The sequence below is a fragment of the Macrotis lagotis genome, chromosome 1 (assembly GCF_037893015.1).
Source record: "Macrotis lagotis isolate mMagLag1 chromosome 1, bilby.v1.9.chrom.fasta, whole genome shotgun sequence".
In the NCBI taxonomy this organism is placed as follows: domain Eukaryota; kingdom Metazoa; phylum Chordata; class Mammalia; order Peramelemorphia; family Peramelidae; genus Macrotis; species Macrotis lagotis.
This window is the reverse complement of record NC_133658.1, coordinates 865,081,596-865,108,601: the sequence shown is the minus strand read 5'-3', so window position 1 is coordinate 865,108,601 and position 27,006 is coordinate 865,081,596. Positions and strand designations below refer to the sequence as shown.

The 27,006-nt window shown below is 41.3% G+C and overlaps 1 protein-coding gene across 1 annotated transcript; it reads left to right on the top strand.

Annotated features, from left to right (window-relative positions):
* Nucleotides 1–3,245: 3,245 nt before the first annotated feature.
* Nucleotides 3,246–23,302, top strand: CATSPER4 (cation channel sperm associated 4). Its single transcript, XM_074191632.1, has 11 exons — nt 3,246–3,365; nt 3,547–3,621; nt 3,902–4,045; nt 7,807–7,908; nt 9,566–9,663; nt 9,969–10,089; nt 10,471–10,604; nt 12,452–12,617; nt 17,820–18,040; nt 18,970–19,117; nt 20,015–23,302. The coding sequence occupies exons 1-11, from the start codon at nt 3,297–3,299 to the stop codon at nt 20,054–20,056; spliced, it is 1,320 nt and encodes a 439-aa protein (XP_074047733.1). The 5' UTR covers nt 3,246–3,296; the 3' UTR covers nt 20,057–23,302.
* The last annotated feature ends 3,704 nt before the right edge of the window (nt 23,303–27,006 follow it).

Sequence of the window (27,006 nt, the reverse complement as noted above, 5' to 3'; positions counted from 1 at the left end):
GAGTTTTATAATTTCCCCCCATTCTTGCTTCCCCCCCCCCAGAAAGCATTCTATTAGTCTTTACATTGTTTCCATGGTATACATTGATCTACAATGAATGTGATGAGAGAGAAATCATATCCTTAAGGAAGAAAAATAAAGTATAAGAGATCACAAAATTATGTAATAAGATAACAGGTTTTTTCCCCTCTAAATTGAAGGTAAAATTGGTCTTTTTTCAAATTCCACAATTCTTTCTCTGGATACAGATGGTATTTTCCATTGCAGACAGCCCCAAATTGTCCCTGGTTGTTGCACTGAAGGAATGAGCAAGTCCATCAAGGCTGATCATCACCCCCATGTTGCTATTAAGGTCTACAATGTTTTTCTGGTTCTGCTCATCTCACAACAGCATCAGTTCATGCAAATCCTTCCAGGCTTCCCTGAATTCCCATCCCTCCTGGTTTCAAATAGAAGGACATTAATGAAGGCTTTTTAAGGATGAGGGAGATTGGGGCACATTTGAATGTAGTAGGAAGGAATCAGGAGATACAAACAAGGCTGCTATGAATATATTTTGTACAAGTGATGTTTTTACCCTTTTTCATCATCTCTTCAGGGGATAAACCCAGTAAGTGATATTGCTGGATCAAAGGGTTTGCACATTTTTGTTGTCCTTTGGGCATAATTCCAGATTGCTCTCCAGAAAGGTTGGATGAGTTCACAGCTCCACCAACAGTGCAATAGTGTCCCAGATTTCCCACACCCCTTCCAACAATGATCATTGTCCTTTCTGGTCATATTGGCCAGTCTGAGAGGTGTGAGGTGGTATCTCGGAGATGCTTTAATTTGGTGCCTTTTATTTTAATAAATTTTTATTGAAACTTTCTTTTTCTTACATCATCATAGTATCCTATATATCTCTCTCCCTTTTCTTTCTCAAAGAGGCATCCTAATGACAACTCATATTTCTTGGAGACAGTAAAAAGCCAGCATAACTGATGAACATATTGAAAAAGTCTAAAAACAGGAGCAAAGTGTAACACTTGTGGACCCTGCCACTTCCTCAGAGAGGTGGGTGATCTTTATAATTTTGATTCATTTACTTTTGGAAGACCCTCAGTTCCTTTTGGGTGGGGGGGAAGGCAATAAAAGCTGTGACTTGCTCAGACAGCTAGGAAGTGTTTAGTGTCCGAGACTGGGTTTTAACTCAGGCCCTCCTGAATAACCACTTTACCACCTAACTACCCTAGACTTTCTTTTCTCAGGCTATCTCCCATGCCTGGAATGAACTTCCTTTTCACCTTTACCTCCAGGTTTCCTTGAAGATTTTGTTGAAATCTTCTTTTAATTAGATGCTTTTCCAAGTACTGTCCCCCCCAACTTTGCTAGTGCCTCACCTCAAGATTACCCCCAATATATACCATATATTATATATTCATATTATTATATGATATTAATTTTATTAGTATTATATAGTATATTCATATTATAAGAAATTAATCTAATTTGTTAATATATAAATATTTTATATGTAATTAGATTATATAATATTATCACAGAGGTGATTGTATTTTGTCTCCCCCTAGTAGAATGTGAACTTTTTGGTCATAAAGACATTTTTGTCTTTACATCCTTAGCCCTTAGCACAGTGTCTGATGCATAATAAATGCTTCAGTTATTTGAAGGAGAGAAGCACATTCTTCCACCAGCCTTCCCTTCTTCAGGAGAGCCACTCATAGTCTTCCAAGACTTTCCAAGAAAAGTCTTCCCTTTTCTATTAGAAGATTATCATGCCTCTCCCCACTCTACCCCACCCATAAGGAGAGTACCAGAAATCTCATCAGCATGTTGATTGATCAAAAATATCTACTTAGGAGTGGAGCACCAGCCCTGGAGTCAGGAGTACCTGAGTTCAAATCTGAGCTCAAACATTTAATAATTACCTAGCTGTGTGACCTTGGGCAAGTGCCTAGCAAAAATTTTTAAAAAACCCTATTTAACTCCCTTAATTACTTCTTCCCTCTGATTGGAGGGTAACTAGGTGGTGAAGTGAGTAAATAGAACTCTAGGCTTAGAATCAAGAAGACTCATCTTTATGAATTCAAATGCCTCAGGTTCCTCATCTGTAAAATGAGCTGGAGAAAGAAATGACAAATCACTCTAGTATTTTTGCCAAGAAAATCCCAAATAGAGAGTTGGACACATGACTAAAACACAGCCATCATTTAAAGAGATTTTAAAACTTTCCAAGCAACTCTTCATTTTCCATCAGCAGCTCTGCTTTTTTTTTTTCAAAATATTATGCCCCTAACAGGTACTCCCCTCCCAAAGTCTTCTCCCTTACACTTTTCAGCTTCCTTTTGTATGATGTCTCCCATAAGATTGTAAACTTCTAGGGGTGGCTAGGTGGCATAGTGGATAAAGCACCGGCCCTGGAGTCAGGAGTACCTGGGTTCAAATCCGGTCTCAGACACTTAATAATTACCTAGCTGTGTGGCCTTCGGCAAGCCACTTAGCCTCATTTGTCTTGCAAAAACCTAAAAAAAAAAAGATTGTAAACTTCTGGTAAAATGAACTGGAGAAGGAAATGTAAACTAATCCAGTTTCTTTGCCAAGAAAAACCCCAATGGGGTCATGAAGAGTCAATTAGAATGACTGAACTACAAGAAGTGATAAGACTTGGTAGCAGATTGGATATGGGGGTGAGTGAGAGTGAGGTATTGAAGTTCATTTTGCTCTTCCTTTTGAACAGAAATTGGGTAGGCTGAAGGGAGAGTAGTGGTGGCCTGGATCTGACCTCTAATAGTGGCACTGAGATAGTATTGACTATAAATGGTCTTGAATCATAGTTTGAATCCACATACATATTATTCATACTTGGTTTGGGGATTAGCCATTTTCTCTCTCTGGGCATCACTTTCCTCATTTAAAAAATGGGCTCATTTTTCCATATGATCCTTCTAAGGAGGCTTCTATCTCAAGATAGAAGTTTCTATCTCTAGTTCTAGATAGGATCCTATGTTTATTCTGAGTCTTATAAGATGCAAGAAAGGACCCTATTTTCTTCTAATTTAGCTCTTGGAAGTGAGTTAACAAGTTGTCTTGTGTTCTGAATTGTCTTGATCTGGGAGTTCTCAACTTCCAAGGTGACCATATGTCCCTTCAGACAAGCCTGTATGGTTGGGGGGTGCTTGTGAAGAATTTGGAATGCCCATGGTTACTGGGGCTTCTTTGTGAGATGGTTTAGAAAGGCTGGCTTAGAATTCTTGTAATGAAGATTCTGTGAAGGTTGGACATTGGGTCAGGCTGGCAAGATGAACAAGAAAGCTGAATGGACACATTGGAATGAAAAGGAAAAACCTAGACCATTGACCTTTGTCAGGGTAAGTGGTTTTAACTCCTAAGGCTGGATGTCCTGGGTTGGGAAAGAGGGAGGTTGAGGGAGAAGAGGAGAAATAAGAAGGATGTGAGAAGGAGAGAAGATACAGGGGACCTCCCATGGGAAGGATAACTCCCCTGGCATTGTCTGGGTACTGAGTGAAACTTCCCCTTTCCTACCTTTAGGGTGATATTCGAGATTCCTTTGGAAGGCCAGAGGAAAAAGTGCTCATCAATCGTCATGAAATCACAATTACCAGAGTAAGAGTTTGGGCTAAAGTGACCAGGATCCCTGCAATTAAATTTCCCCTCTCATGCCAGCATTTCCTTTGCTAGAGATTCTCCACCCTGCTTTCTTCTGTAGTGACATCCCCATTTGAGTCCTCTTCCCTTTGCAGTAACCTCCCAACCCTGGTGGTACCCCAGGGTCCCCCCCTAGTGACCTTGTCCATTGTAACCTTGCCTCTCCCTAGGTCTCCCTCCATGGTGTTGTGACTGTCCTCTCCTCTCACAGTGATGTTCTTGCTCTCCTTCTCCCCAGGATGCATGGGACATGCAGGAATTCATCACTTTTATGTACATCAAGCAATTCCTTCGACATCCAGCCTTCCAGATATCACTGGCCTTACTTCTGTTGGCTGACGCCTTCACCATTGCAGCGCGTACTAACACTTACCTTGGCCAGGTGAAACCAAGGGCTCACTCCTGACCTTTACCCCTCACCATGGTCTTCCTCTTTACTCCATTCCCTTTCTGTCCCTCTCTGGATGAGGCACTTAGGTGGCATAGTGGATAGAACACTGGGTTTAGAGTCAGGAAGCCTTGAGTTGAAATCCAGCCTCAGACACTTACTAGTTGTGTGACCCTGAATGAGTCACTTCACCCCTCTTTGCCTAAAGTTTCCTCAACTGTAAAATGAGGGGTAATAATAGTACCTGTGTCCCAGAGTCAGTGTGAAGATAAAGTAATAGATAATATTTGTAAAAATTGCTTAATATAGTGCCTGGCACATATGCTTATTTCTTTATTCCATTCCGTTCCCATATAGCACCTCTGGAGCTCCTTTACTCATTTATTCTTGTCTTTATATTCCCATCTATTACTCCTACCCATAACATCTTCTAGTCATCTATCCATCCTTTTCTCTCATCATCTATCCATTTTTTCATCTATCCTTCCCTATCCATTCCTTTCCATTCATCTCTTTCCCTATTCATAGAATCATCTAGTCATTCATCGTTTCCTATTAACATCTATTTATCTCTCATCAATTCATATTTTCATATATCCCTTCCCCATCCATCACTCCTTTCCATCCTCCAATCAGTCTTCCATCTATCCCTCTGGAGTCATATTATCTATTTTCCCCTAATCCATCCATATTCATCTTTCCATTCTTTCCTTCCCAATTCATTCAATCCTACATCTACTTCTCCCAGTCCATCTTTTCATCTATCCATCTCCATATTCTTTCCTCCATCTCTCCTTCCTCATCTATCATTCTCCATTTATTTTTCTTTGCATTTAGCCCTCCTTCCCATTGATTGGAGGTGGTTTTGTTTTTTTTAATCTACTCATCTCCCATCCTTCCAATTAACAACAAGACTTCACTGAGTATTTTCTGTGTATACTGTTTTTGGCTAAGGACAAAGAGAAGGCCAGGTCTGTTCTTATTTAGAGGAAATTCCCTATCCCATAGGAGAGACAAGACTGAGGCATGTGAACCCCACGAAGCATGACTGTTGAGTGGCCACAATCATTGTTAGGCAAAATTGTAGGGCATCAGAGACAGACCGAAGGAGATAGAGGAGGCCTTCCGGAGAAGAGGCTCCACAATGAATCTTATGGAAGAGGTAGAATTTGGAGAGACCAAGAAGAGGCAGTATGGTAGAGTGAGAAGAAAACTGCATTTGGATTCAGATGACCTGGGTTCAGATCTATTTCCTACCTATGTGACTTTGGGCAAGTTATTAACCTCTCTGGACAGCAATTTTCTCAACAATAAAAATAACGGGGTTAGACCAGATGGTTTCTGAGGACCCCTCCAATTTCAATTCTGCACTACCAGGAAAGAGAAGGTATGCACTTTGGGAAGATAAGAACTGGAAAGCACATAACTCTAAAGAGAGCTCGAGTGGGAGTTAGGAAGACCTGAGTTTGAATTATGTCCTCAGATACTAACTTGCTGTGTGATCTTGTGCAAGTCATTTAACTCCCTTGGCCCTAAATTTCATTATATATCAAATGAAGGGAGTGGATCTGTTGCACTTTCACAGTCCCTTATCATTCTGAATCTATATTCCAATTACTTTGAAAAGTAATTTATTGAACCGATATGTCTCTGGATAAAAGCTTTAGAGACAGCAAATTCCAGGCTTGTCCATAGTCCCTGCTGGATACAACATCTCATGGTCAGGAAGCAACATTCCACTCTTCTCCCATTCCCATAGTACTCACAGGTGTCATTTGGACATGGATGTTGTATGCATCCTCTCTATTGTTAGCTCTCATTATATCATCATTAGCATGTATTAATTAGCCAGTCCAAGTTCAAGTTGGGAGTAGTTCTGCTTATTCTAAAGTATTTGTTTATCAGTACCCCAGGTTTATTCTCTGGTTACCTTGATTTGGTGTCCCTGGTTCTCAATCCCTAAGACTTTTTTTTTTGTAACTGCTTCTACCAGTTTCTGGTGGTTCCAGAGACAAAGGATTATGGTTTTTCTTCTCCCTCCTATTTCCCCTTCAGATATCTTGACTCCAACATTTTTATTTTGGTCTGGATTTGTGATTTTGTGGGGAACTTCTAGTTTTGAAACACCATCTACCAATGCAAGTTGGCAACCAGCTCATAACTTATGATCTTGCCCAGTTGCCAGATGTACCTCCTGGGAGGTTTGATTAACCTCTTGCTTCTCCCCACTCCAATCCCCAAACAGTTTCCTGGCGAATGGGAGAATGGAGAAAATGATTTGAAGGTCAAGGGGTGCTGATGCAGGAGAGATCAATGTGAGCCTTTCCATTTAGGAAATCACAACAAATTACTGCTTGATTTCTTATTTTGTTGGTTGTGTAGAATTAAGAAAGTGATGGAGAAAATGTTAATAATTTACATTGAATTTTCAATGCTTGGCTTTGTTTTTATCTTCCTCCAGAAAATCGGTTAATCACATTTATCACAGACATGAGTTAAGGAGTAGGCCAGGAAGCAGACCAGATTAACTTGAAAAAGGCAAGAAGAGATGGCCTTCTGGCAAGGGTCGGGGTTGGTGGGGAGGGAGAGGCAAGTAGGAAGAGAGAGCCAAAGGTGGGTGTCTAGCCCAGGTGACTGTAGTAGTAGTGTCATAGACAGAAACAGGAAAGTTCAGGTGGGGGACAGTGATAAGTTTAGCTTTGGATATGTGGGTAGAGATGTGAAGATGCCTCATGAAGCACTGGAGATACAGGTCTGTCGGGAGCTCAGAGAAAAGTCAGGGATGTGAGAGAGTCTGGCATTTCCCTATTTCCGGAAATGCTTGAAGCTGGGAGAGTAGATGAATGTAATATCAAGGAAGAGAGAACAGAGAGGAAAACCACTGTATTGGCAGTCTGGGTCCCAACCTGAGCTCTGTTTCATACTAGCTATGTGAAGGTAGTCAGGTGGTGCCGTGGAAAGAGCACTGGCCTTGGAGTCAGGAAGTTGGGAGTTCGAATACAGCCTCAGATACTTGTCACCTATTAGTCCTGTGACCTTGGGCGAGACACTTAACCCTTTGCCTCACATCTAGGGTTATCTCCAGGCTTTCTGATTCATATCAGGCCACTGATGACTCCAGAGTCTAGATGACTCTGGAGGAAAGCGCAGCACCCCCTCACTCAAATCCAATTCATGTGCTTGTCATGGCATTACCTCTCTGATGTCATCATCTTCTTCAAGAACGAAGGGCAAACATCACTAGCTGTGTGACCGTGGCTAAAAAACTTAGTTTGCATCTAGCCTCCCTCCCTTCATCTGTTAAATGGGAGAGAAGGGGGGAAGTTGGATCCAGTGAGATCTGAGCTGTCTTTTAGTGCTAGGATGATAGAATATTGGAAAGACCTCTCTAGTCCCACCATTTTATAAAGAAACTGAAGTCCAGAGAAATTAAGTGACCCAGGCAAGAGATAAGTAGAAGAGCCTGGATTTGAACTTGACTGAAGTCTATCCCTTTGTCCTGTACAATGCCATCTAAAGGCTAAGTCTTGAGAAATATGTAGTGAAGGGAGGGAGTTGGGAATGACTAGAGACAAACTCACTCTTCTCTCTTCTTTCACCCAAACCAGACAAACAAGGCCCAGAATTCTTGTCATCTCCATTCCTGTCATCTATATACCCTTGAACCAAGAGTCACAGCTCCCTTTATTCCCAGGTCTGCCCAACTGACCCTCTCTTTCTTTGTCTTTGTGTCTTTTTTTCTCCTTCCCATGTAGCAATACTATGAGTTATTCTCTGCCATAGATGACGTTGTGCTTACAATTCTCTTATGTGAGGTTCTGCTTGGCTGGTTTAACGGCTTCTGGATCTACTGGAAGGTGGGTTTAGTCCTATCCCTCCAACCCCCCAATATGCTCCCTGTTCCACCATGCTTCTGCTCCCAGACAAATGTACATTTCTAGGTTGGGGGCTGTATGTCTCTCAGAGGGGTGGTTGTATGTCTGAGGGTAGGTATCTGCCTATGGAGTGTTATGTGTGTGAGTGGATGATGTATGTTTCTGTCTATCTGAAGGGTGAATACATATACAAAACACATATATGTCTATATAAAGAGAGAGAGAGAGAATGGGGGAGGGAGAGAGAGAGAGAGAGAGAGAGAGACAGAGATGATCAGCCTGTGTTTTGTTGCATTTGAGGAATACGTGTGTGAGAGAGACAGAGACAGACACAGACAGAGGGAGAAAGAGAAAAAGAGAGAGAAATGGTCAGTCTGTTCAGTTTCCTTTTATCTGAGGTGTGTGTGTGTGTGTGTGTGCATGTGTGTCTGTGTGTGTTATGTATGTATGTGTTTAATATTTATGATTGGACTCTCTGATGAGCAGGTAGAACCTGTTGGACACCAATGTGAGTGGACTGACAGCAAAATACACTGCTTGAAAGTTGAACCAATATGGTCTAAGACAAACCATAATTCAAAATAATGTCTCTCCAATACTCTGACTCTGTATCTCCCTACTTAGAGATAGTTGGGTTTGGGTGTATTTGTGTATGTTTTGGGTCTGGCATCTTTGGGATATATATATCTGTATAACTCTGTGTGGATATGCCTGTCTATGGAGTTCTATGTATGTTACTATGCCTTTTTGTCTGTCAGTGCATGCCTGTGAGGTAGAAGAATGCTTATTGGTTTCCTGAGTATGTTTACATGGAGAAAATTTGCACAATTTGTCTGTTAAAGGAAATAGACATTAGTATTTCAATGTACCTATCTCTGAAGAATGGGATATCTGGAGATTTGTTCTCTGGGACTGTCTTTGTGGATCACCAGCAGTGGACTATGATTGCCTGAAATCTCTGGGTACACAGGGGCATCTATATGTATTATAATGACCTGTTCTGGTACCACATTTTTAATTGTTTACAGCCAGTTGGCACAGTGGATAAAGTAGATTGTTTAAAGAACAGCAAGTTGGATAGTGTTACTGGGTCACAAGAGGGGGCTTGGGGAAGGTATGGGAAGAAAGGAAAGGTAGAGTAGTTTTAAAAGTCAAGGCTTTAAAGGGATTTTGATCTTGGAAGCAATAGGGAGCCATCAGAGTTTTTTGAATAGATGGAACACAAAATCAGATTGCACTTGGAGAAGATCACTTTGACAGCTGAGTGAAAGAATGGATTAGACTTTCATATGCTCATTCTTTACCCTTCTATCTGTCCCTGTGTAGGGTCTCATGAGACTGGGTGGAACAGACCTATAAGAAAGTGTTGATGGAATTGTGCTCACTACTTTCAGAGTCCTCTGCCCCAACTCTTTATTCTGATACTGGTTCTGTATGAATATCTGAGAATAATCAGTCCTTCTCAATGGTTATCAGAATTATGATGCCTTCCCCCAGGGGACTTGAGATTGTGGATCATGGCAGCATGGGATCCAGACTGCTGCTGGTGGTGACTGGGTCAGGGATAACACATCTATAGGGAAGCTGGGTTTTAGGTAATTGCCTCTGATCACTGACTCCTTCCTCATGTGTTTCTCAGGATGGATGGAACATACTCAACTTTTTCATTGTCTTGATCCTGGTCCTGTCCCTCTTTTTCAATGTATTCAGTGCCATTGCCATCGTATACACCCTGAGGTAGGTGGGGTGAAAGGACCAGCCTGTCTTCCTGAGCCAGGATTCCTGCTCTAAATACTGAGAACGAGGGCTCTATATAGGAAGGCATTAAATGTGGGGCAGCTGCATGTGGGAGTGAGGATAGGTTATGTCTGGGGTAGAGAAGAGATGGGGGGGGGAGAAGAGAGCTGAACTGCTGAGGATCATCTGCTTATTGGGCCACCCCAGGGAGAATGGAATGGAGAGAGTGGGAACCCTCTCCTGGAAGGGAGCTAGTCAGGAGAGAATGGAGAAACCTGAGCAATCCTCTCCTCTCCCCACATCAGAGCATTGAGATTGGTGCATGTATGCATGGCAGTGGAGCCGCTGGCCCGAATTCTCCGTGTCATTATACAATCTGTGCCCGACATGGCCAACATCATGGCGCTCATTCTCTTCTTCATGTTGGTCAGCCTCCTCCTTGGGGACTTCTTGGGGGTGGGGGACTATCTTCCACTCTAGAACCCTTTCCCTACCCTCCTTACCAAAACTATTTCTTGTCCTTGGGGTCAAGAGACCTGGGTTCAAATCCCTAATATGACATTAGCATTGACAAAAGACAAATCCCCTTACTTCTTGCAGCCTCCCTTTTCCCATTTACAAAATGGAGGTAATAATGCCTACATTACCCAACTCCCATGGGGTTTTGTGAGAACACTAGGTCCTAAAGTACCACACAAATATGTTATTGTAACCTTCTCTAGGTTTTGACTTTTTCCTCTTTGAAATGTAGGATTTGGAACAGATGATCTGAGTATATTCTGGCTCCAAATCCTTTCCTCCTTATAGGTTTTCTCTGTTTTTGGAGTTACCCTCTTTGGCTCCATGGTCCCTGAACATTTCCAGAACATGAAAGTAGCCCTTTATTCCCTCTTCATCTGCATCACCCAGGATGGTTGGGTTGACATCTATGCAGATTTTCAGTGAGTAAAGTAATGGGCCCCTTTGTGATGTGGAATGGGAATGGGCTTTGTCAAAAATCTCTTGCCTGAGAAGAGAGATGTTCCAGAAGCTCTGATGAAAGTCTCCTGATGGGATGAGGGATGGTGAGGGATTTTTGATTGGAGAAGAGGAGTGTCTTAGGGGAAGTCAGATAGGAAGGCTCTAAATTTTATTTTAGATAGGGGGCTAGATAGGGGGCTTTTCATAGAGGGGAAGAGGGGCTGCTGATGTGGAGAATTAGGGACTCCTAATACGGGAGGGGGAATAAGGCATTTCTACTGAAAGATGAGAGATTTTTGATTAGAGGCCTAAAGTTGACTTTCAACATGAATGCATGCCACTTACATGTCTAATTTCCAAGGAATGAAGGAACCTTTTGAAATTTCTTCCAGGTCCACTACCTTTTTTGTGGGAGGGCTAATTTCTTTTGCATTCCTGCTAGTTATTTTGTTTTCATTCCATTGCATAATTTGTGTTGGTATATGAACCAATTTATCTTTAGCACAATTGACCCTAATGTCTAAACTATTTTCTTTTAAAAATGCTTCATTAATGCCTGCCCCCCCAAAAAGAATAACAAATAAACACCACCAAGCAAAACAAATCAACACATTGGTCATGGCTAGAAATGAACGCCTCATTCTATATTTCTTGGCAACCATCTCTCTGCTTAGAGAAGGGAGGTAGGCCTCTTCATCAACCCTTCTAGAATAATAGGAACTTAGATTTGAGCTGGAAGGGACCTCCGAGGAATATCTAGGCTAATCCTCTTTCTTTACAGATAAGGAAAAAAAGACTCAAGGAAGTTAAGAAATTTATCCAAGGGGCATCTAGGTGGTACAGTGGGTAGAGCACTGGCTCTGGAGTCAGGAGGAGTTCAAATTTGATGTGTGGCCTTAAGGCAAGCCACTTAACCCCATTTGCCTTGTAAAAACCTAAAAAAAAAGAAATTTATCCAAGGTCATGAGAGTACTTTACTTTATTAAGATCATTAAGATCAGGTTGTGTTTACCTTGTTAGGCATCACTTCACACAAGCCTTTCCAAGTTTCTCTGAATTATCCATGTTTATTATTTCTGACAACCTAGTAATCCATTCTATTATATATTCATAGGCCATAATTTATATCTTTTCTTAATTGGTGGGTACAAACTTTTCTTCAAATGTTTTGCTACTACCAAAAAAAGTGCTGCTATTAATATTTTTTGTACATATGAGATTTTTCCCTCTTTTTTTTTTGTTTTTGTTTTAGGGTTTTTTTTTGTAAGACATTAGGGTTAAGTGACTTGCCCAAGGCCACACAGCTAGGTAATTATAAAGTATCTGAGGTCAAATTTGAACTCAGGGTCAAATTTGACTCCAGGTCCAGGGTTAGTGCTTTGTCTACTGTGCTACCTAGCTGCCTTTTCCCTCTTTTTTTGAATTTTTTTTGCTAGTAGAGGTTCTGCTGGGTCAAAATCACAAAAGTTTCATGAGACTTTTAGTATAATTCTGAAGTGTTTTTCTCCCAGAGTTGAACTATTTCATAGTTCCATCACATTAGTATTTTTGTCTTCCCACAGTCCCTTTAACATTTACCTTTTTTCTATTTTGCCATCTTTGTCAGGATGACAAGTATTAGGTGAGAACTTGAAGTTCTTTTTTTTTATCCAAGTAGTGATTTAGGGCATTCTTTTATAAGGCTATGAGAGGTTTAAATGTCTTCTTTCGAAAACTTTCCTTTGATTTGAGTTATTTTGACCCTCCCTCAAGCTTAGACTCATCAGAATCTCCAGTCTCTTTCTCAGGGAAGGAGCATAAATTGACAAAGGGTCCCTGCTGTCTCTAGGACACAAGAGAAGGAATTTGGGCTACATGTCGGTGGTGCAATTTACTTGGCCATCTTCATCACCCTTGGTGCGTTTATTGGCATTAATCTGTTGGTCGTTGTTGTAACTACCAACCTGGAACAGATGATGAAGGAGAAGGAGAGGGAGCAACACCAGGAGGTGGAGGTAAGTGATGATTATTGATGGTGCCCTGACCTGGGCACTAAGGCTTACTTGGGAGGGCACCATAAGCAAGTCACTAATCCTGCACTTTGAAATCAGAAGCCAAGATACTAGAGGTGTAGGTCATAAGAAAGTTTGAAATCTTGAGACCAAAGGGTCTTATTTTCCAAAGAATTTATTTTCTGATATTCTGGACCTTCAGGGGTAAGATTTATCAAAGGAAAGGAGAAATTCTGAGGAGATAGGACCTGAGAGAAAGCTTGATCTAATAGTCAAAGAATTAGCTTTGAGATTTAAAATCCTTGCTTTTCTCTCTACTAGGTAGATGTGTGACTTTATTCAAATCACTTATTTTCAACTTTAATCTATAAAACTAAGAGTTAAAAATGAATTTAGGGATAGGTCCCTTCTATCTATAAATACCATAAATGTCATTTACTCTCTCCTCTAATGCTTTTTGATTGTGGGAGTTATTCAATCAAAGGGAACTGCCCCCCTTTTTATCTTTGTAACTAGCCCTTAACTCTAGAAAATGTGTCATCCATCTTTATAACCCCCCTCATAGATAGACATTATGTTTGTTGCTCACCTATTCTTCTGGCTCCCTAGGTCTCCTAGATATGCTATTTCTCCCTCCAATATGCCCTTTGTTGTTTTTCTATAATGTAATGATATCATCTTTGATAAAAATGGAGGAAATGCCAAAGTGTAATAACAATAATAATAATTATTACTATAAGATTTTACAACTATTTTCCTGATCAAAGGATGATTTTCTTAATTATTGTGAGGAATAGAATGTGTCCTCCTTTAGACTTTGAAAGGAAGACTTGTCCTGACCTCCTAGTACTGAAACTCATAAAAAAGTTACTTCCCTCAGGCAAGATAAGCATTATAGAAGGATGATTCTGTTTGATATCAAATAATAGAATGGTATCTAGGGAAGTTTAAGGTTTTATCTACTCTTGTTATATATATTTTGTTCCCCTCCCCTTGCTCAGGTAATAAATTTTCTAATCATCTTTCAACTTAGTGTGGTCATTACCTCATCATCAGAATGGCCTCCACCTATAGGTTAATAGTAAATCCCAAAGAATAAAACTTTATGTTCAAAACCAAAAACAAATTAATGCTATAAATGTCTTCCAGTAGAGTGGAAATTTGGGGCAGCAAGGCTTCTGGAGGGTAGATAGATGTATGGATAATATCTGCTGATGCTGCTTTAGCCATCATTTTTTTCCCTAACAATTGAAGGAACAAATATTTGTCTGGGACACAGGGGAGGGAGAAAACTAAGGTCCTTAGGACTTATCCTGATGCCTAGAATTCCCTCTGGCTACAGTACCTGGCAAACCCTCTGTTAAGAGGCATCATGGTGTAGTGGAAGGGAACATTGGACTAGAAGACCTATGTTCAAATCACGGGGTGGACACTTACTAGATTCTTGAATCGGTTGAATGACTGATTTAAAAAAATATATATTGATGAAAGACTATAGAACAAAAAGAAAGCACATCATAACCTACAATGCCACATCACAATATGGAAGCCATCTCAGGTTTTCAGAAGATTTGCTGAACTGTAAAATCTGGTAGATTTTACTATGAGGGAAGCTTTCTATTGAGAGACTTCTTTCTGAAAATTAGCCTAGTTAAGTCTAGAAAGGCTCATTTCATCTGGGGATGAATTCTTTAGCCATGACAACCCAGAAAAACAAAGAGAAATACAGAATGATACTTAATTTGATTTAACTACTTTCTGCTCCTGCAGTAATGATGGCAAAAATGTGGGAAAGGAAGTAGAGAATCCCATGGTTTGAGAACTGTGTATAAACATTACTTTAGTTGCCGACTCTAAATGTTCAAAGACCAATGTTGAATGACCTTTGAACTGACATATTCCATACTATGATGCCAATACTCCAGTCATCATCCTCTTCCTATCAGAACCTTCTTTAATTTTGCCCTTGGGGATGCTATAGGTGAACTTTCACCTCTTGCCAGAAACCTCCCACAGACTCCCTGGTCATCTCTGCACCATGCTGCCACATTCCCTCGGCTTTTCAGCTCTACTTTATGTATGATCTTCGCCCCCCCCCCCCCCCATTAAAATGTAAGCCCCTTGAGGGCAGGAATTATGACCATTTAGGAGCAAAACTCCTTGATAACCACATATTTCTCTGTATTATGCCTTTCTTAATATTAATGATCACAGATAGGGTCATTGAGAAAGGTAATCTCTGTTGTGACCTTTTTTCAAGGAATCTTACTTAATAAGCATAGAAGAAACCTTATTAGAAAGGAAACTTTTGAAGTCATATTTTGCACTTTAGAATTAATTTTCTTTTACAGTTAACAAATAGTAAGGGCCATAGGATCTTGTATGCTCTGCACCTGTCAGGTCATATATCTTTTTTTTTTTAGGTTTTTTTTTTTTGCAAGGCAAACGGGGTTAAGTGGCTTGCCCAAGGCCACACAGCTAGGTAATTATTAAGTGTCTCAGACCGGATTTGAACCCAGGTACTCCTGACTCCAGGGCCGGTGCTTTATCCACTATGCCACCTAGCTGCCCCCCAGGTCATATATCTTAAAATGGAGTTCCCCAAATCAAATACAGCAACATGATCTGAGTTAGTCAGGAGACAAATGATCATTGTGTTCTAGACTGTGTTCCCAATCATGTATCGGTCCTATATGTTAGAAGGATCTCTAGTATATTATCTAGATTGAAGGGGGTTCCCTATAGATGATGAGATCTTCCAGATGGTCCTGCCTGTAGATGAAATATGGATGACCTAAATGAGATCCAGACTCTCTCAAGAGTTCAACCTACCATCCATACTAGGAAAAAAAAAACAAGGGGATAAAGAATTCCTGTTATTTGATACACAGTTACATAGCCAGCCCAAAGAGCTGGTTCATTTGGCATTTCTCCTGAACTGACAGTATTAGGATGGACATTGAAAGGACAGGATTGGCCCTGAATGAAGAGTAGTGAAAGGGGGCCTAGATTGCACTTGGAAATTGTAGTACTATTAATACAGTGCTAATAATGACAAAATTCTCTCCAAAACAAAAGATCCCAAAACAAAAGTATTAACAACTTCCAATGTTGCTACATAATTGCAAATCATAAATGTAACAATTTACAAAGAATTTAAGTTATGGAATATCTGAAGAGTAATGGGAAGGTACATGGTAGATCTGGGTAAACTGGAGCTTATTGCCAAAGATTAATTTTTGGTTTTTGGTTTTTGCAAGACAAAGGGATTAGTGACTTGCCCAAGATCACACAGCTAAGTAATTATTAAATGTCTGAGGCCACCAATGATGAATTTTATAGGAGAAGCATTCTAAAGGACATTATTACAGAGATGCATGACCACAGAAGGCAAGCCATGTGGCAAGACAGAGGGATAAACAAAGTCCATCTGGTATTCATGTAATACCAAAAGTGGATAGATTAGGTGAAACTCCTGAGAAGTTATGGGAGAATATAAACTTGTTGACATGATGAGTCCTCATGGGTGTTAACTGCACAATTGGTAGGAGTGCACACATTGGTGTGATCACATCCTATCACAATATCAACTTGGAGGAAGTAACTAATGGATTGTCACTGGCCTGACAGGTACAGAGCATACAAGATCCTATGGCCCTTGCTAAAAAAAATTAATTCTAAAGTGCAAAATATGACCTCCAAATTTCCTCTCCAATAAGGCTTTTTCTATGCTTAAAATTCCTTGAAAAAAGGTCACAACAGAGTGACCCTATCTGTGATCATTAATATTAAGCCTTTTGCTTTTCAATATTTCTATCACTGACTTGGATAAGGGCATAAAGTGGCAGGCTTATAAAATGAGATGATTCACAAAACTAGGAGGTATAGTTAATAGATTGGGCAATTGGACTGGTAGCTAAAAAGGCTAGAACATCCTATGGGTCAAATTTAATCAAGCTGAGTTTTAAAAGGATAAAAGTAAAGTCTTACACTTGGGTTCAAAACTGCAATTTCACAAGAATACTGGTGAGGGAATAGTGACTAAATAGCACTTCTGAAAAAGATCTGGGTTATAAACTCAATATTAGTCAACTGAATGACATAGCAGATGAGTGAGAAAAGTACTTGTAATTAATCACAGTGTATATTAATAGAAGCAAGAGTAGTGTAGAAGAAGGCAGTAATGACTTGTCTTCTGCCAGCTTAGACCACAACTGGAGTGCCATGTTTTAGAAAGGTCAGTAATGAGGGAGTCATTATAAGCCTTTCTGCCCCTTCCAGGTCCCCTTTCCTCCTCCTCCTTCCAGATCCTGTTATATATAGCTATAATTTCTAGAGGCACTGGGCAAAGGAGACAGGAAGACTTGAACTGAATGCCTTAGACATTTGTTTGATATTTGTGCCTGGGCAAGTCACAACTTCAATATGCCTCAGTTCCTTCTTCTGTAAAATGATTTTTTTTGGTTTTTTTTGCAAGGCAATGGGGCTAAAAGACCTGCCCAAGGTCACACAACTAGGTAATCATTAAGTTTCCGAGGTCAGATCCTCCTGACTCCAGGGCTCTATCCACTTCTTCACCTAGCTGCCCCCTCTTCATCTGTAAAATAAGGATAGTAGCAGCATCTTACCTCCTTGGGTAGATGTGAAGATTAGTATCTTTGAAGTATTTTGTAAACCTTAAGGTTCTATCTAAATGCCAGCGATTATTACTTACTATCTTGATCATTATGATTACTGGGAGGGGTGTAAAGAACTGGAAATCAGAGGTATAATCCAGAGAAAATTTATAAGGGTCACAAATAAGTGTAGTCAAATATTGGGAGTGTCACCGTTTTGAAAAGGGATTCCTTTTGCTCTGTGGATTAGACCTGATAGGTAAAAACATAACAAAGAGGTTGAATTTGACTTAACCAGTGGAAAAACTTCCTAACAATCAGTTATCCCAAGGCACGATGACCACAAATCTGGGATACTCTCGATGAGGATAGGGTTTTAGGGTGACCTCTTGTAAATGACTTCCAGCCTAGGTGATTTTGCTTCCCCCCATTCTGCCCCCCCCGTGGCATAGGGCAAATCTCTCCTCCCTACACCTGTTTCCATACCTCTGAAATGGGGATAAAATTCCCCAGTGCACTGCTCCCTTGCCAGGGCTTTGGGGAGGAAAGGGATGCTGCAGCAATGTGCGCTGGGTGGCTTTGTGCTTAGGTGAGCAAAGAGGACTACGCCGACGAGGAGACGCCGGAGCTTCAGCTGGTGCATTGTAAGGAATGCCTCATGGAAAAGGGCTCGTCGAAGAAGCAGGAGCCGCTGTCGGGGGGGCCCATGCAGAACCTGTCCGAGGCCACCTGTGACAACTTCTGCCTGGTGCTCGAGGCCATCCAGGAAAACCTACAGGCTTACAAGGAGATCCGGGAGGAGCTCAACAAGTAGGCCGGGGCGGGGTGGTGGCGGGGAGAGGGGGGACCGGGACCTGGAGGGGAAAGGGGAAAGGCGGGGAGAGGGGGGACCGGGACCTGGAGGGGAAAGGTGGGGAGAGGGGGGACCGGGACCTGGAGGGGAAAGGGGAAAGGCGGGGAGAGGGGGGACCGGGACCTGGAGGGGAAAGGGGAAAGGCGGGGAGAGGGGGGACCGGGACCTGGAGGGGAAAGGGGGGGAGAGGGGGGACCGGGACCTGGAGGGGAAAGGGGAAAGGCGGGGAGAGGGGGGACCGGGACCTGGAGGGGAAAGGGGAAAGGCGGGGAGAGGGGGGACCGGGACCTGGAGGGGAAAGGGGGGAGAGGGGGGACCCGGACCTGGAGGGGAAAGGGGAAAGGCGGGGAGAGGGGGGACCGGGACCTGGAGGGGAAAGGGGAACGGCGGGGAGAGGGAGGACCGGGACCTGGAGGGGAAAGGGGAACGGCGGGGAGGGGAAAGGGGAAAGGCGGGGAGAGGGGGGACCGGGACCTGGAGGGGAAAGGGGAACGGTGGGGAGAGGATCTGGAGGAGGCGGAGGGGGAGAGGACCTGGAAGGGAGAGGGAGGTCCCAGCTGGGAGGAGAGCTTTCTGAGACGGTTCATCTTGGAGGGGCAAGTCATGGGGAAAGCTTTGGAAGAGGAGGGGGTGGGCAACCTAGGAGGGGGCCAAGTCTTTAGCGGGTGGAGACTCCTTGATGGGGGGTGAGGAGGGAAGCTGGCATGGGCCAGGTGCGCCCAAGGTCGATGGAAGGGCTCCTCTAGTTCTAGCCTTTATTCAAGCCCCGCTAGCTTCGCCACGGAAGCATGCTGGGCCGGGCCCCGACTGCCTCAGTTTCTGTCTCCCTCTTGCACTTTTGTCTCATCGCCGTCCCCTACACCCACCACCATCCTCCTCTTTCTAGAATTGTGGAGGAAGTTCGCTCCATCCGCTTCAACCAGGAGCAAGAAGATCTGACGCTGCACCGGCAGCGGCACCTCAGTACTGCCGAGAACAGCGCTGCATCGCTGCAGAGCCAAGACATCCTCTCCAAGCTCCTGAGCAAGGACAAGGTGGGTGGGCATCCTGACTCGGGGCTTCCCTCTCCGCCACATTTCTTTTCTTTTTATAAGTTTTTTTTTGCAAGGCAAATGGGGTTAAGTGGCTTGCCCAAGGCCACACAGCTAGGTCATTATTAAGTGTCTGAGATCGAATTTGAACCCAGGTCCTCCTGACTCCAAGGCCGGTGCTCTATCCACTACGCCACCTAGCCGCCCCTCTCCATCACATTTCACGGCCGCAGTTACATTGTGTTGGATCCTTTAGGGGAAGAGGGAACCTCCCAACTGGCTTCAGAGACTGAAAGCTGAAGGAGACTTGACCATGGATCCCAACCCCCCCCCCCCCTCCCATTTTACAGATGAGGAAACTGAGGCATAAAATTCCATTGATTTGCCCAGGGTTACATAATCTGGATCCTTGGAGTACTGGAAGGCTTTCAGTCAAACAATCTCAAAGCACTCACTTGTAACCTAGTTGTCAGATGGTATTTGTAAGGGGGTGGGAACTACCAGGAAGATCAAGTCAGTTCCTGGGAACATATAGTAAGACAGGTTGAAGGGAAAAAACTATCACTGGAAGAGGTCCAATTCCAGCTCCACTACTCCCCCCACTCCCCCAGGGGCCAAGGAGAGGGGTCAATAAAGGATCACCCTGGGTGACGCCAGGCTTGTAGGGCTGGAGTGATAGATGGGGAGATAGGCACTATGGGATGGACTTGGCTCCAGGTAGTGTGATTATTCACTTCTATAAGGAGCACCTCAGATGCAATGTATAAAGCCTATACTAAATATACTACTATGGCTCCTTTAGGAGGTCATGGTGATTGCCCCAGTGCTAAAGGCAGGTGAGGGTGGGGAGAGAAGATGAAGACCTACCCATCCTCACACAAACCCTTCTTGGTTTGTCAGATTTCAGATACCGGCAACACTTATGATAAGAAGAATCGATGAAAAGGGCAGGACCCATGACAAGAGCAGTTGTTCCCATCTGACCTCCTGGATCTGCCTTAGGCTTGGGCATGACTAAGGAAAGTCCTTCCTGCTCCTCCTACCCCCCCACCCCCACCCCCAGTCCCCCATCCTGGAAGTTGCTGCTCCACCACTCAATTTCTTCCTAAGCTCCCAATGGGAACAGAAGCCTGCATTTGGAAAGGGCAGGATACCTGGGTCCCACACCCATTCCCCCAGGTGCCAAGGAGAAGGGTCATTGAAGGATCCTGAACCTTGGATTAGGCCTTGGATCTGGAGAGACCAGCCAGGTCTTTGGGGTTGGAGAGAACAGCTACCTTAGGATGGAGATGGGGAGATAAGCACTATGGGATGGACCTGGCTCCAGGAAGTGTGAATATCCACTTCCATATGGGACACCTCAGAGCCTGACTCTGAACATTACCAGGGTATATAGGATTAAGAATAAAGTGCAGTGTTTTGAGGTGAGTGTTTATCTCCTTTGTTCCCCTTCACCAGCCTATGGGGCAAACCCTGGTCTGAGGTGGAGGGACTCATATAGAGGGGAAAAAATGCTGGCTTTAGAGGTTGAAGGCCCAGTTCTGCTACTTACTGCCCATGGGATTTTAGGCAAGTTACTTAAACCTTTATTGGCCTCAGTTTCTTCAACTGTAAAGTGAGGAGGCTGGATTCGATCCTTTACATAAAGGATTGGTCTAGGTCCCTTCCAACTCTGAATTAGGATCTATCTCATTGCTATCCATTCTTTTCCAGCAGATATACTACAGCTCCAGGTTGCTCACTGTTGTTTTTCTTCTTGCAGCTGTCACTTTGAGACAAATGAGAGAAGGGGATCAGGGCAAAAGTAGAAGGCTTAGTCTATGAATGAATGAATGAATGAATGAATGAAAAAAACTTAATATGCTTACTATGTGCTAAACTCTGGGATTACAAATACCAAAAAAATAACAACCCCAAAACAAACCCCAGTAGTCCCAGCCTTTAGGGAGTTTATAGGTTAATCAGGGAAGATAATCCATATAAAGGAATTGGATCTGAAAAAGAAGTGGTAAATGGGGGTAGTAGAGAGTATGTTTGCATGCTTTGGAGATGACCAAAGGAAGTGGTGTGCTGGCTTGGTTCTGGTCAAGATGAGTTAGTTTACCTAATGACTTTTATTTCCTAGGACCCAAAGGAATTCTTCAGGAAGGTAGAAGTCATTGGGAAGTAATATGTTTAATTAAAAAAAAAGTAGTACAACATTTAAAACCAAAAAAACGAAGACAAAGATTAAATTACTTTTAAAATCCTTTCCATTTCTGAATGTCTGATTCTATGAAATTCTATGAAGTTCAGAGTAGAGTCTCTTGTTTCTAGGGGACGCTTAATTCTTTTCCCCTGCAGGGGACACCATGGATTGTGCAGGTCCCCAGAAAGGATGGAAGATTGTTTGCCTTTCTAGCAATCCCAGGGTCTTCCACCTTGTTGATGATGACCTGCCCCCAAAGAAGTATTATTCTAAGAGTACTATTCCATTACTGTATTAGCGCCTTAAGATGGCAGACTGCCAGAAAATGAAAGTATGTTTTCTGCCATCCTGTGGGCTCTTATATAAGACTTTTCCCTGGTTCTCTACTATGTTTATAGAAAGCCTGCATTTGATGCTTTGTCTGCTTGTCTGTTTGTAAGGGAGTTAATGGCCACTCTTATGCCCTTAGAAGTTTAATTTCAAGAGGGATGAAGGCAGGGGAAGGGCCATGAAATTAGCAATGCCTTTGGTGATTCCTGTGATCAAGGGCCACAGTCTCACTCTGAGGCCAGAAATCAGAATTGCATAAGCTTGAGATATGAATGAGGTAAGTAAACCAATAAGCTTTTATATGAGTTTTGCTGTGAAATGGGGGAGGGGAGTAATATAGGGTGATATGAGGAGATAGAAAGGTGAAAGAAGGATTTTTTAAGATGAAGAAAAACTGGGAATGTGTGTAAACAACAGAGAAGTAGTAATGGATAAGGAGAGAGAGAATTGGGAGTAGACAAAGTAACAAGTTCTTGGAGGAGATTATAGATATGGGATGAAGGATACAAGTAGAAGACTTAACCTTGGTAAGGATGAAGACTGATTATCTCTGTACTAGAGACCAAAGCAAAAGGAGAGAATAGGGAATGACAGAAAGGTGTTCTGAAGTGTGGGAATTGATTGACCCATATTTAACTTCATCTTGTGATTCAATTCTGGAGCTAGCTCAATTCTCTTTCTATTCAGTTATGAATCTAGTCCAATTTCTGTCTTGTGAGAAAACTTTAGTCAGTTATGAGAATTATGAGAAAACTTTGTTGCATTGTTTGAACCTAGCCTTGCTTGACTGGGAAGCTGGACCACCTTTATCTTAAGATTAGAGACCCTTAACTAAGGATCCTAGGTTAAGCTGATCAGAAACCCAATGAGATCTGAAGATTGATGCAAGGAATTTTGTCACAATTATACATCTCAGGGGTGGCTAGGTGGTGCAGTGGATAGAGCATCGACCCTGGAGTACCTGAGTTCAAATCTGGCCTCAGACACTTAATAATTACCTAGCTGTGTGGCCCTGGGCAAGCCATTTAACCCCATTTCCTTGTATATAACCCCCCCCACACAATTATACATTTCAAGCAATCCAGTTGTCTTATTTAAAAACTGGTCCTATACTATCCAAAAGGTTACTGATTCCCTGTTCCTTTGATTGAATACAGATACTTGGGAAGAAATGGGACACATCATTTTCTGTTTTCAGGTGCCCTCCCAACTTGGAAAGTTCCTGTTTAAAACTCAGATAACCTAATCTTGTATCCTAGTTTATATCTCATTAACTGTTTTCTCTTAATGCATAAAAAATCTGTCCTCTCCCATATTTGGGGTCCAGTGCCAAGCTGAAGAATCCTGGTTGACTTACATGAACTGATGCATAGTAAAGTGAATAGAACCAGAAGAATGTTGTACACAGCAAAAGCAATATTATTCCATGAAGCTATTCTCAGCAATGTAATGATCCAAGACAATTCCAAAGGATTAATGATAAAATATTACTTTCAGCTTCCAGAGAAAGAATTGACAATGATTGAATACAGACTGAAGCATGTTATTTTTCACTTTTTTTCTTTTGAGTCGTCTTGTACAAAGTGATTTGTATGTTTTACACAATTGCACATGTATAACATCTAATTGCTTACCATCTCAGGGAGGGAAGAAGGGAAGGGAAAAATAGAATTTGGAACTCAAAACTTTAAATAAAAATGTGGGAAAAAAATTTTAAATGAGAAGTTCTGGTCCAAATTTGTTACACAGTTGATATGCATTGCTTAAAAAATTGATATGTTTGGAAATTTGAACCTTTTATTTCCTCTATTCGGTTATTTCAGATTTCACTTAGTCAAACCAAACTTGATTGAATCAAGACTGTGATCTCTGGATCAACAGACTTTCAGAAAAACTCCCTTTTTTCCCCCATGGGACTTCTTTGTAGAAGACTGCCCTAGAGTTCCCCCCCACCCCCAATTACAAATTCTTCAAACTAAGGTAAGGTTTACCCTCCTACACTACTAGGGAAGGTTTACCGCCACCCTGATGGGGAAAAGATACTAAGGGAATGATGGGTTAAGAGAATCTTTTTAAGCAAACAGTGGATTCTGGTAAAAGCAAAATCTCAAAAAAAAATACTCCTTTTGAGGGAATAATGGGTTCAGATAATAGTAAAACACCAAACTATTTCTCTTCAGTTAAAATTTCTTAAGGGTCATGAGACCAGAGGAAGAGTATGCTTTTAAATTGACACCTTTAGTATTCATAATCTAGTCCCCACCTCTTTTTTCCTAAGGCTTTCAAGTTTTTTGTTGAGGTTCCAAGAAACAGTCTCAAATTCCTTTTCCCTTGTTTTGGAGCTCATTGGTTTAAAAGAAAAGTTGCTCTCATATCAGGATCCCCTAGTATATTTCGTAGATAGCTGTTTAGTTTTCTGAAGTTATCAACTCCAAAAAGATACGTCATCTGTCTTTTCCTGTCTTTGTGTAGTTAAGGAAGTTTTCTTTTTTTAAAATCTCTTCCAAGGAGACAACAAATCTGTCAGTTGTGATCTCCTAGTAAAGACTACAAGATGCAGATGGGTCTCATAAAAATAATGCACATTCCTTAATTGTTAGAGTGGGGCAGATTAGCCTCACTTAAATGTCAACCCACCTTTCATTGTATTGTGATATTCCTGCCCCAAACTTACACATTTTTTTTTTTCTCCAAAGCAAGACCCCTTCTTTGTTATGTGTTAATAAAGAGGGTCTCTTCCTTCTCTGGAGCTTTGCTGAGGTTGCCAGTGTGACTCACTTTGTTAACAATTATAAACATCATTGTTAATAAACTATCTTGCTTAGAGAGGCTAAACCTCAGTCTACCTTGATTAAATTTACTTGAAAATATCCTATTATGATATGTCAAGTATGCATCAATTCAGTCTGTGCCCTTGAAGGAATGAATCTTAATACTGTTATAACTATGTCCTTCCTTTTCCTTTTATAACAAATTTCTATACTCAAAGTAGATGAGCAGATGAAGTTTTTGAAGTATAATACCGAATCTATTAATAGATTGATACTGGAACATCTCTGAGTTATCATAATAGGAAGTGTCAAAATATTTTGGAGATACCTTGTTTACCAGAGTTAAAACCCAGCAAGCAAACTGTCCCCTGAGTTTGCAATAATCCTTTGTACTCTGGAATGATCTCACCCCCGGCAAAGTAAATTACTTGGACTAGCACCAGGTGTTCACTGAGGGCATATCACATGTTCACAAATCCTGTTCCTGTATTGTACTCCTGTTCCATCATAGAACTCTGGATCTGTACCCTACAAAGTAATTATGACCCCCAAGACTCGAGACAATGACTTTTCCTACAGGATTCAAGAATGCCAGTAGTTCCCAAGAAATGCCTACCTTGAGAATCGTAACTTAAGACCTAAAAACAATTATGTCATAGTCTAGTCCACTTGCTTTTGTTAAGCCCACTTTCTTAGGTGGGGGGCTTCCTGAAGGCATCATCTTCCTCTCTTTGAAATTAAAATTCTTTTTGTCCTGACACATGTGCTCTGTTTTGGCTCCAGTCACTCACAGGTTAGAGGTCATGAAATTCAGGTTCAATTGACATATGTATGAAAAATCTTATAACTTTAATCTGCATTTGTGATCAGATTATTATAGAGGAGTAATATCCTCCTAAAGGGGAAGAAAATTAGGCAAAGTAATAAGATAAAGGTATAAAGCAAAAATTAAATTAAATGGAATAGTAAATTTTGAGAAAACAATAGGACAGTTTTCTTTAAGAACTATATACATCTTGGGGGCGGCTAGGTGGCACAGTGGCTAGAGCACCAGCCCTGGAGTCAGGAGGACCTGAGTTCAAATTCAACCTCAGACACTTAAATACCTAGCTGTGTGGCCTTGGGCAAGCCATTTAACTCCATTGCCTTGAAACCACCCCCCCCAAAAAGAACTATATACATATGTATATATTGACTTACAAATGTATCTAGAAATGAAATGCAGGCTTTAGTTCTAGAAATTGGATTAAAGACTTTAGATATAAAATTGCATCAATAATTGTATAGAAATTGAAATTATTTTCCCATCTTAAAGTAACTGATAATTTAAAAAAACAAAAGGGTTTATTTTACAAAAAAGACCCCCCTTGCTTTTTTTTTTAAGATACTTTCTTTAATCCATTGACACCTTGGGCCATTTTAGGTACGTGATTCTATCTGCAAAACAAACAATAAAGAGTATGTAAAAATTGAAATTCTCTGAAGTTTCAACTGAATTATGGTTCCTAATTTGATATACTTCTTCTAGCTCTGTTGTTAGTATCATAAGATTTGAATTCATTTTTGGAAAATCAAATTTAGGAAGTAATAAACTATAACAAGTTTTGTTACTCGTAGAATAATCTCTGTGACACTGAATCAAAAAAGCAGAGTCCCCTTCGGAAGTGTCCTGAGAATGATACTATTCCAGACTGTTTAAGGATTAATGATTCTAGGATGCAAGGAGATTTGATGTTAGTTAATACTGATGATACTCATATTGTTTTGATCTTTTGATTCATAGTGTTTATATTTGCTGAGTTTTTCTGGTTATCTTGATGACATGTAAATCTCTCCCTTCTCAAATTAGTCCAGTATTTGATCTGTAGCCAGACTTAGTATATGGAGGGATCCCTTTTGATAGTTTACTTGACTACAGAGTAATGGTATATTAGCCATCATAGCCAAATGGTCTCCCTATGTATTATAATCATCTTAGCACTAAAGTATGTGTTAGGCAGCAACATGGGGGTAATGATCAACCTTGATGGACTCGTTCATTCCATCAGTGCAACAATCAGGGACAATTTTGGGCTGTCTGCAATGGAGAATACCATCTGTATCCAGAGAAAGAACTGTGGAATTTGAACAAAGACCAAGGACTATTACCTTTAATTTAGGAAAAAACCTGATATCTTATTGTCTGATCTTGTTATCTCTTTTACTTTGTTTCTTCCTTAAGGATATGATTTCTCTCTCCTCACACTCAATTTGGATCAATGTATACCATAGAAACAAGGTAAAGACTGGCAAATTGCCTTCTGGGGGGTGGGGGGGAGGGAAGTATGATTAGGGGAAAAATTGTAAAACTCAAAGTCTTTATAATTAAAAAAAAAGTATGTGGTACAATGGATAGAGCACTAACCCTGGAGTTACCTGAGTTCATTCAGACAATAATTGCCTACCTATGTGACCTTGGGCAAGTCATTTAAATTACCTTAAATAAATAAAAATTTTTAAAAAGTATGTGTTAAATTTTTTTCCAAATTGATTCCTGTAATCTTATAATGGTTTAAGTATTGTTAAGTGATTCATGGGACAAGAATCCTACAAGAATCAAAGGG

Bases quoted from the DNA above. Each gene is read 5' to 3' on its own strand.
- CATSPER4 (XM_074191632.1), top strand. From the start codon at position 3,297: ATGAACAAGAAAGCTGAATGGACACATTGGAATGAAAAGGAAAAACCT. The intron at 10,090-10,470 runs GTCAGCCTCCTC...TCCTCCTTATAG, and splicing joins TCATTCTCTTCTTCATGTTG to GTTTTCTCTGTTTTTGGAGT. The intron at 19,118-20,014 runs GTGGGTGGGCAT...TTGGTTTGTCAG, and splicing joins AGCTCCTGAGCAAGGACAAG to ATTTCAGATACCGGCAACAC.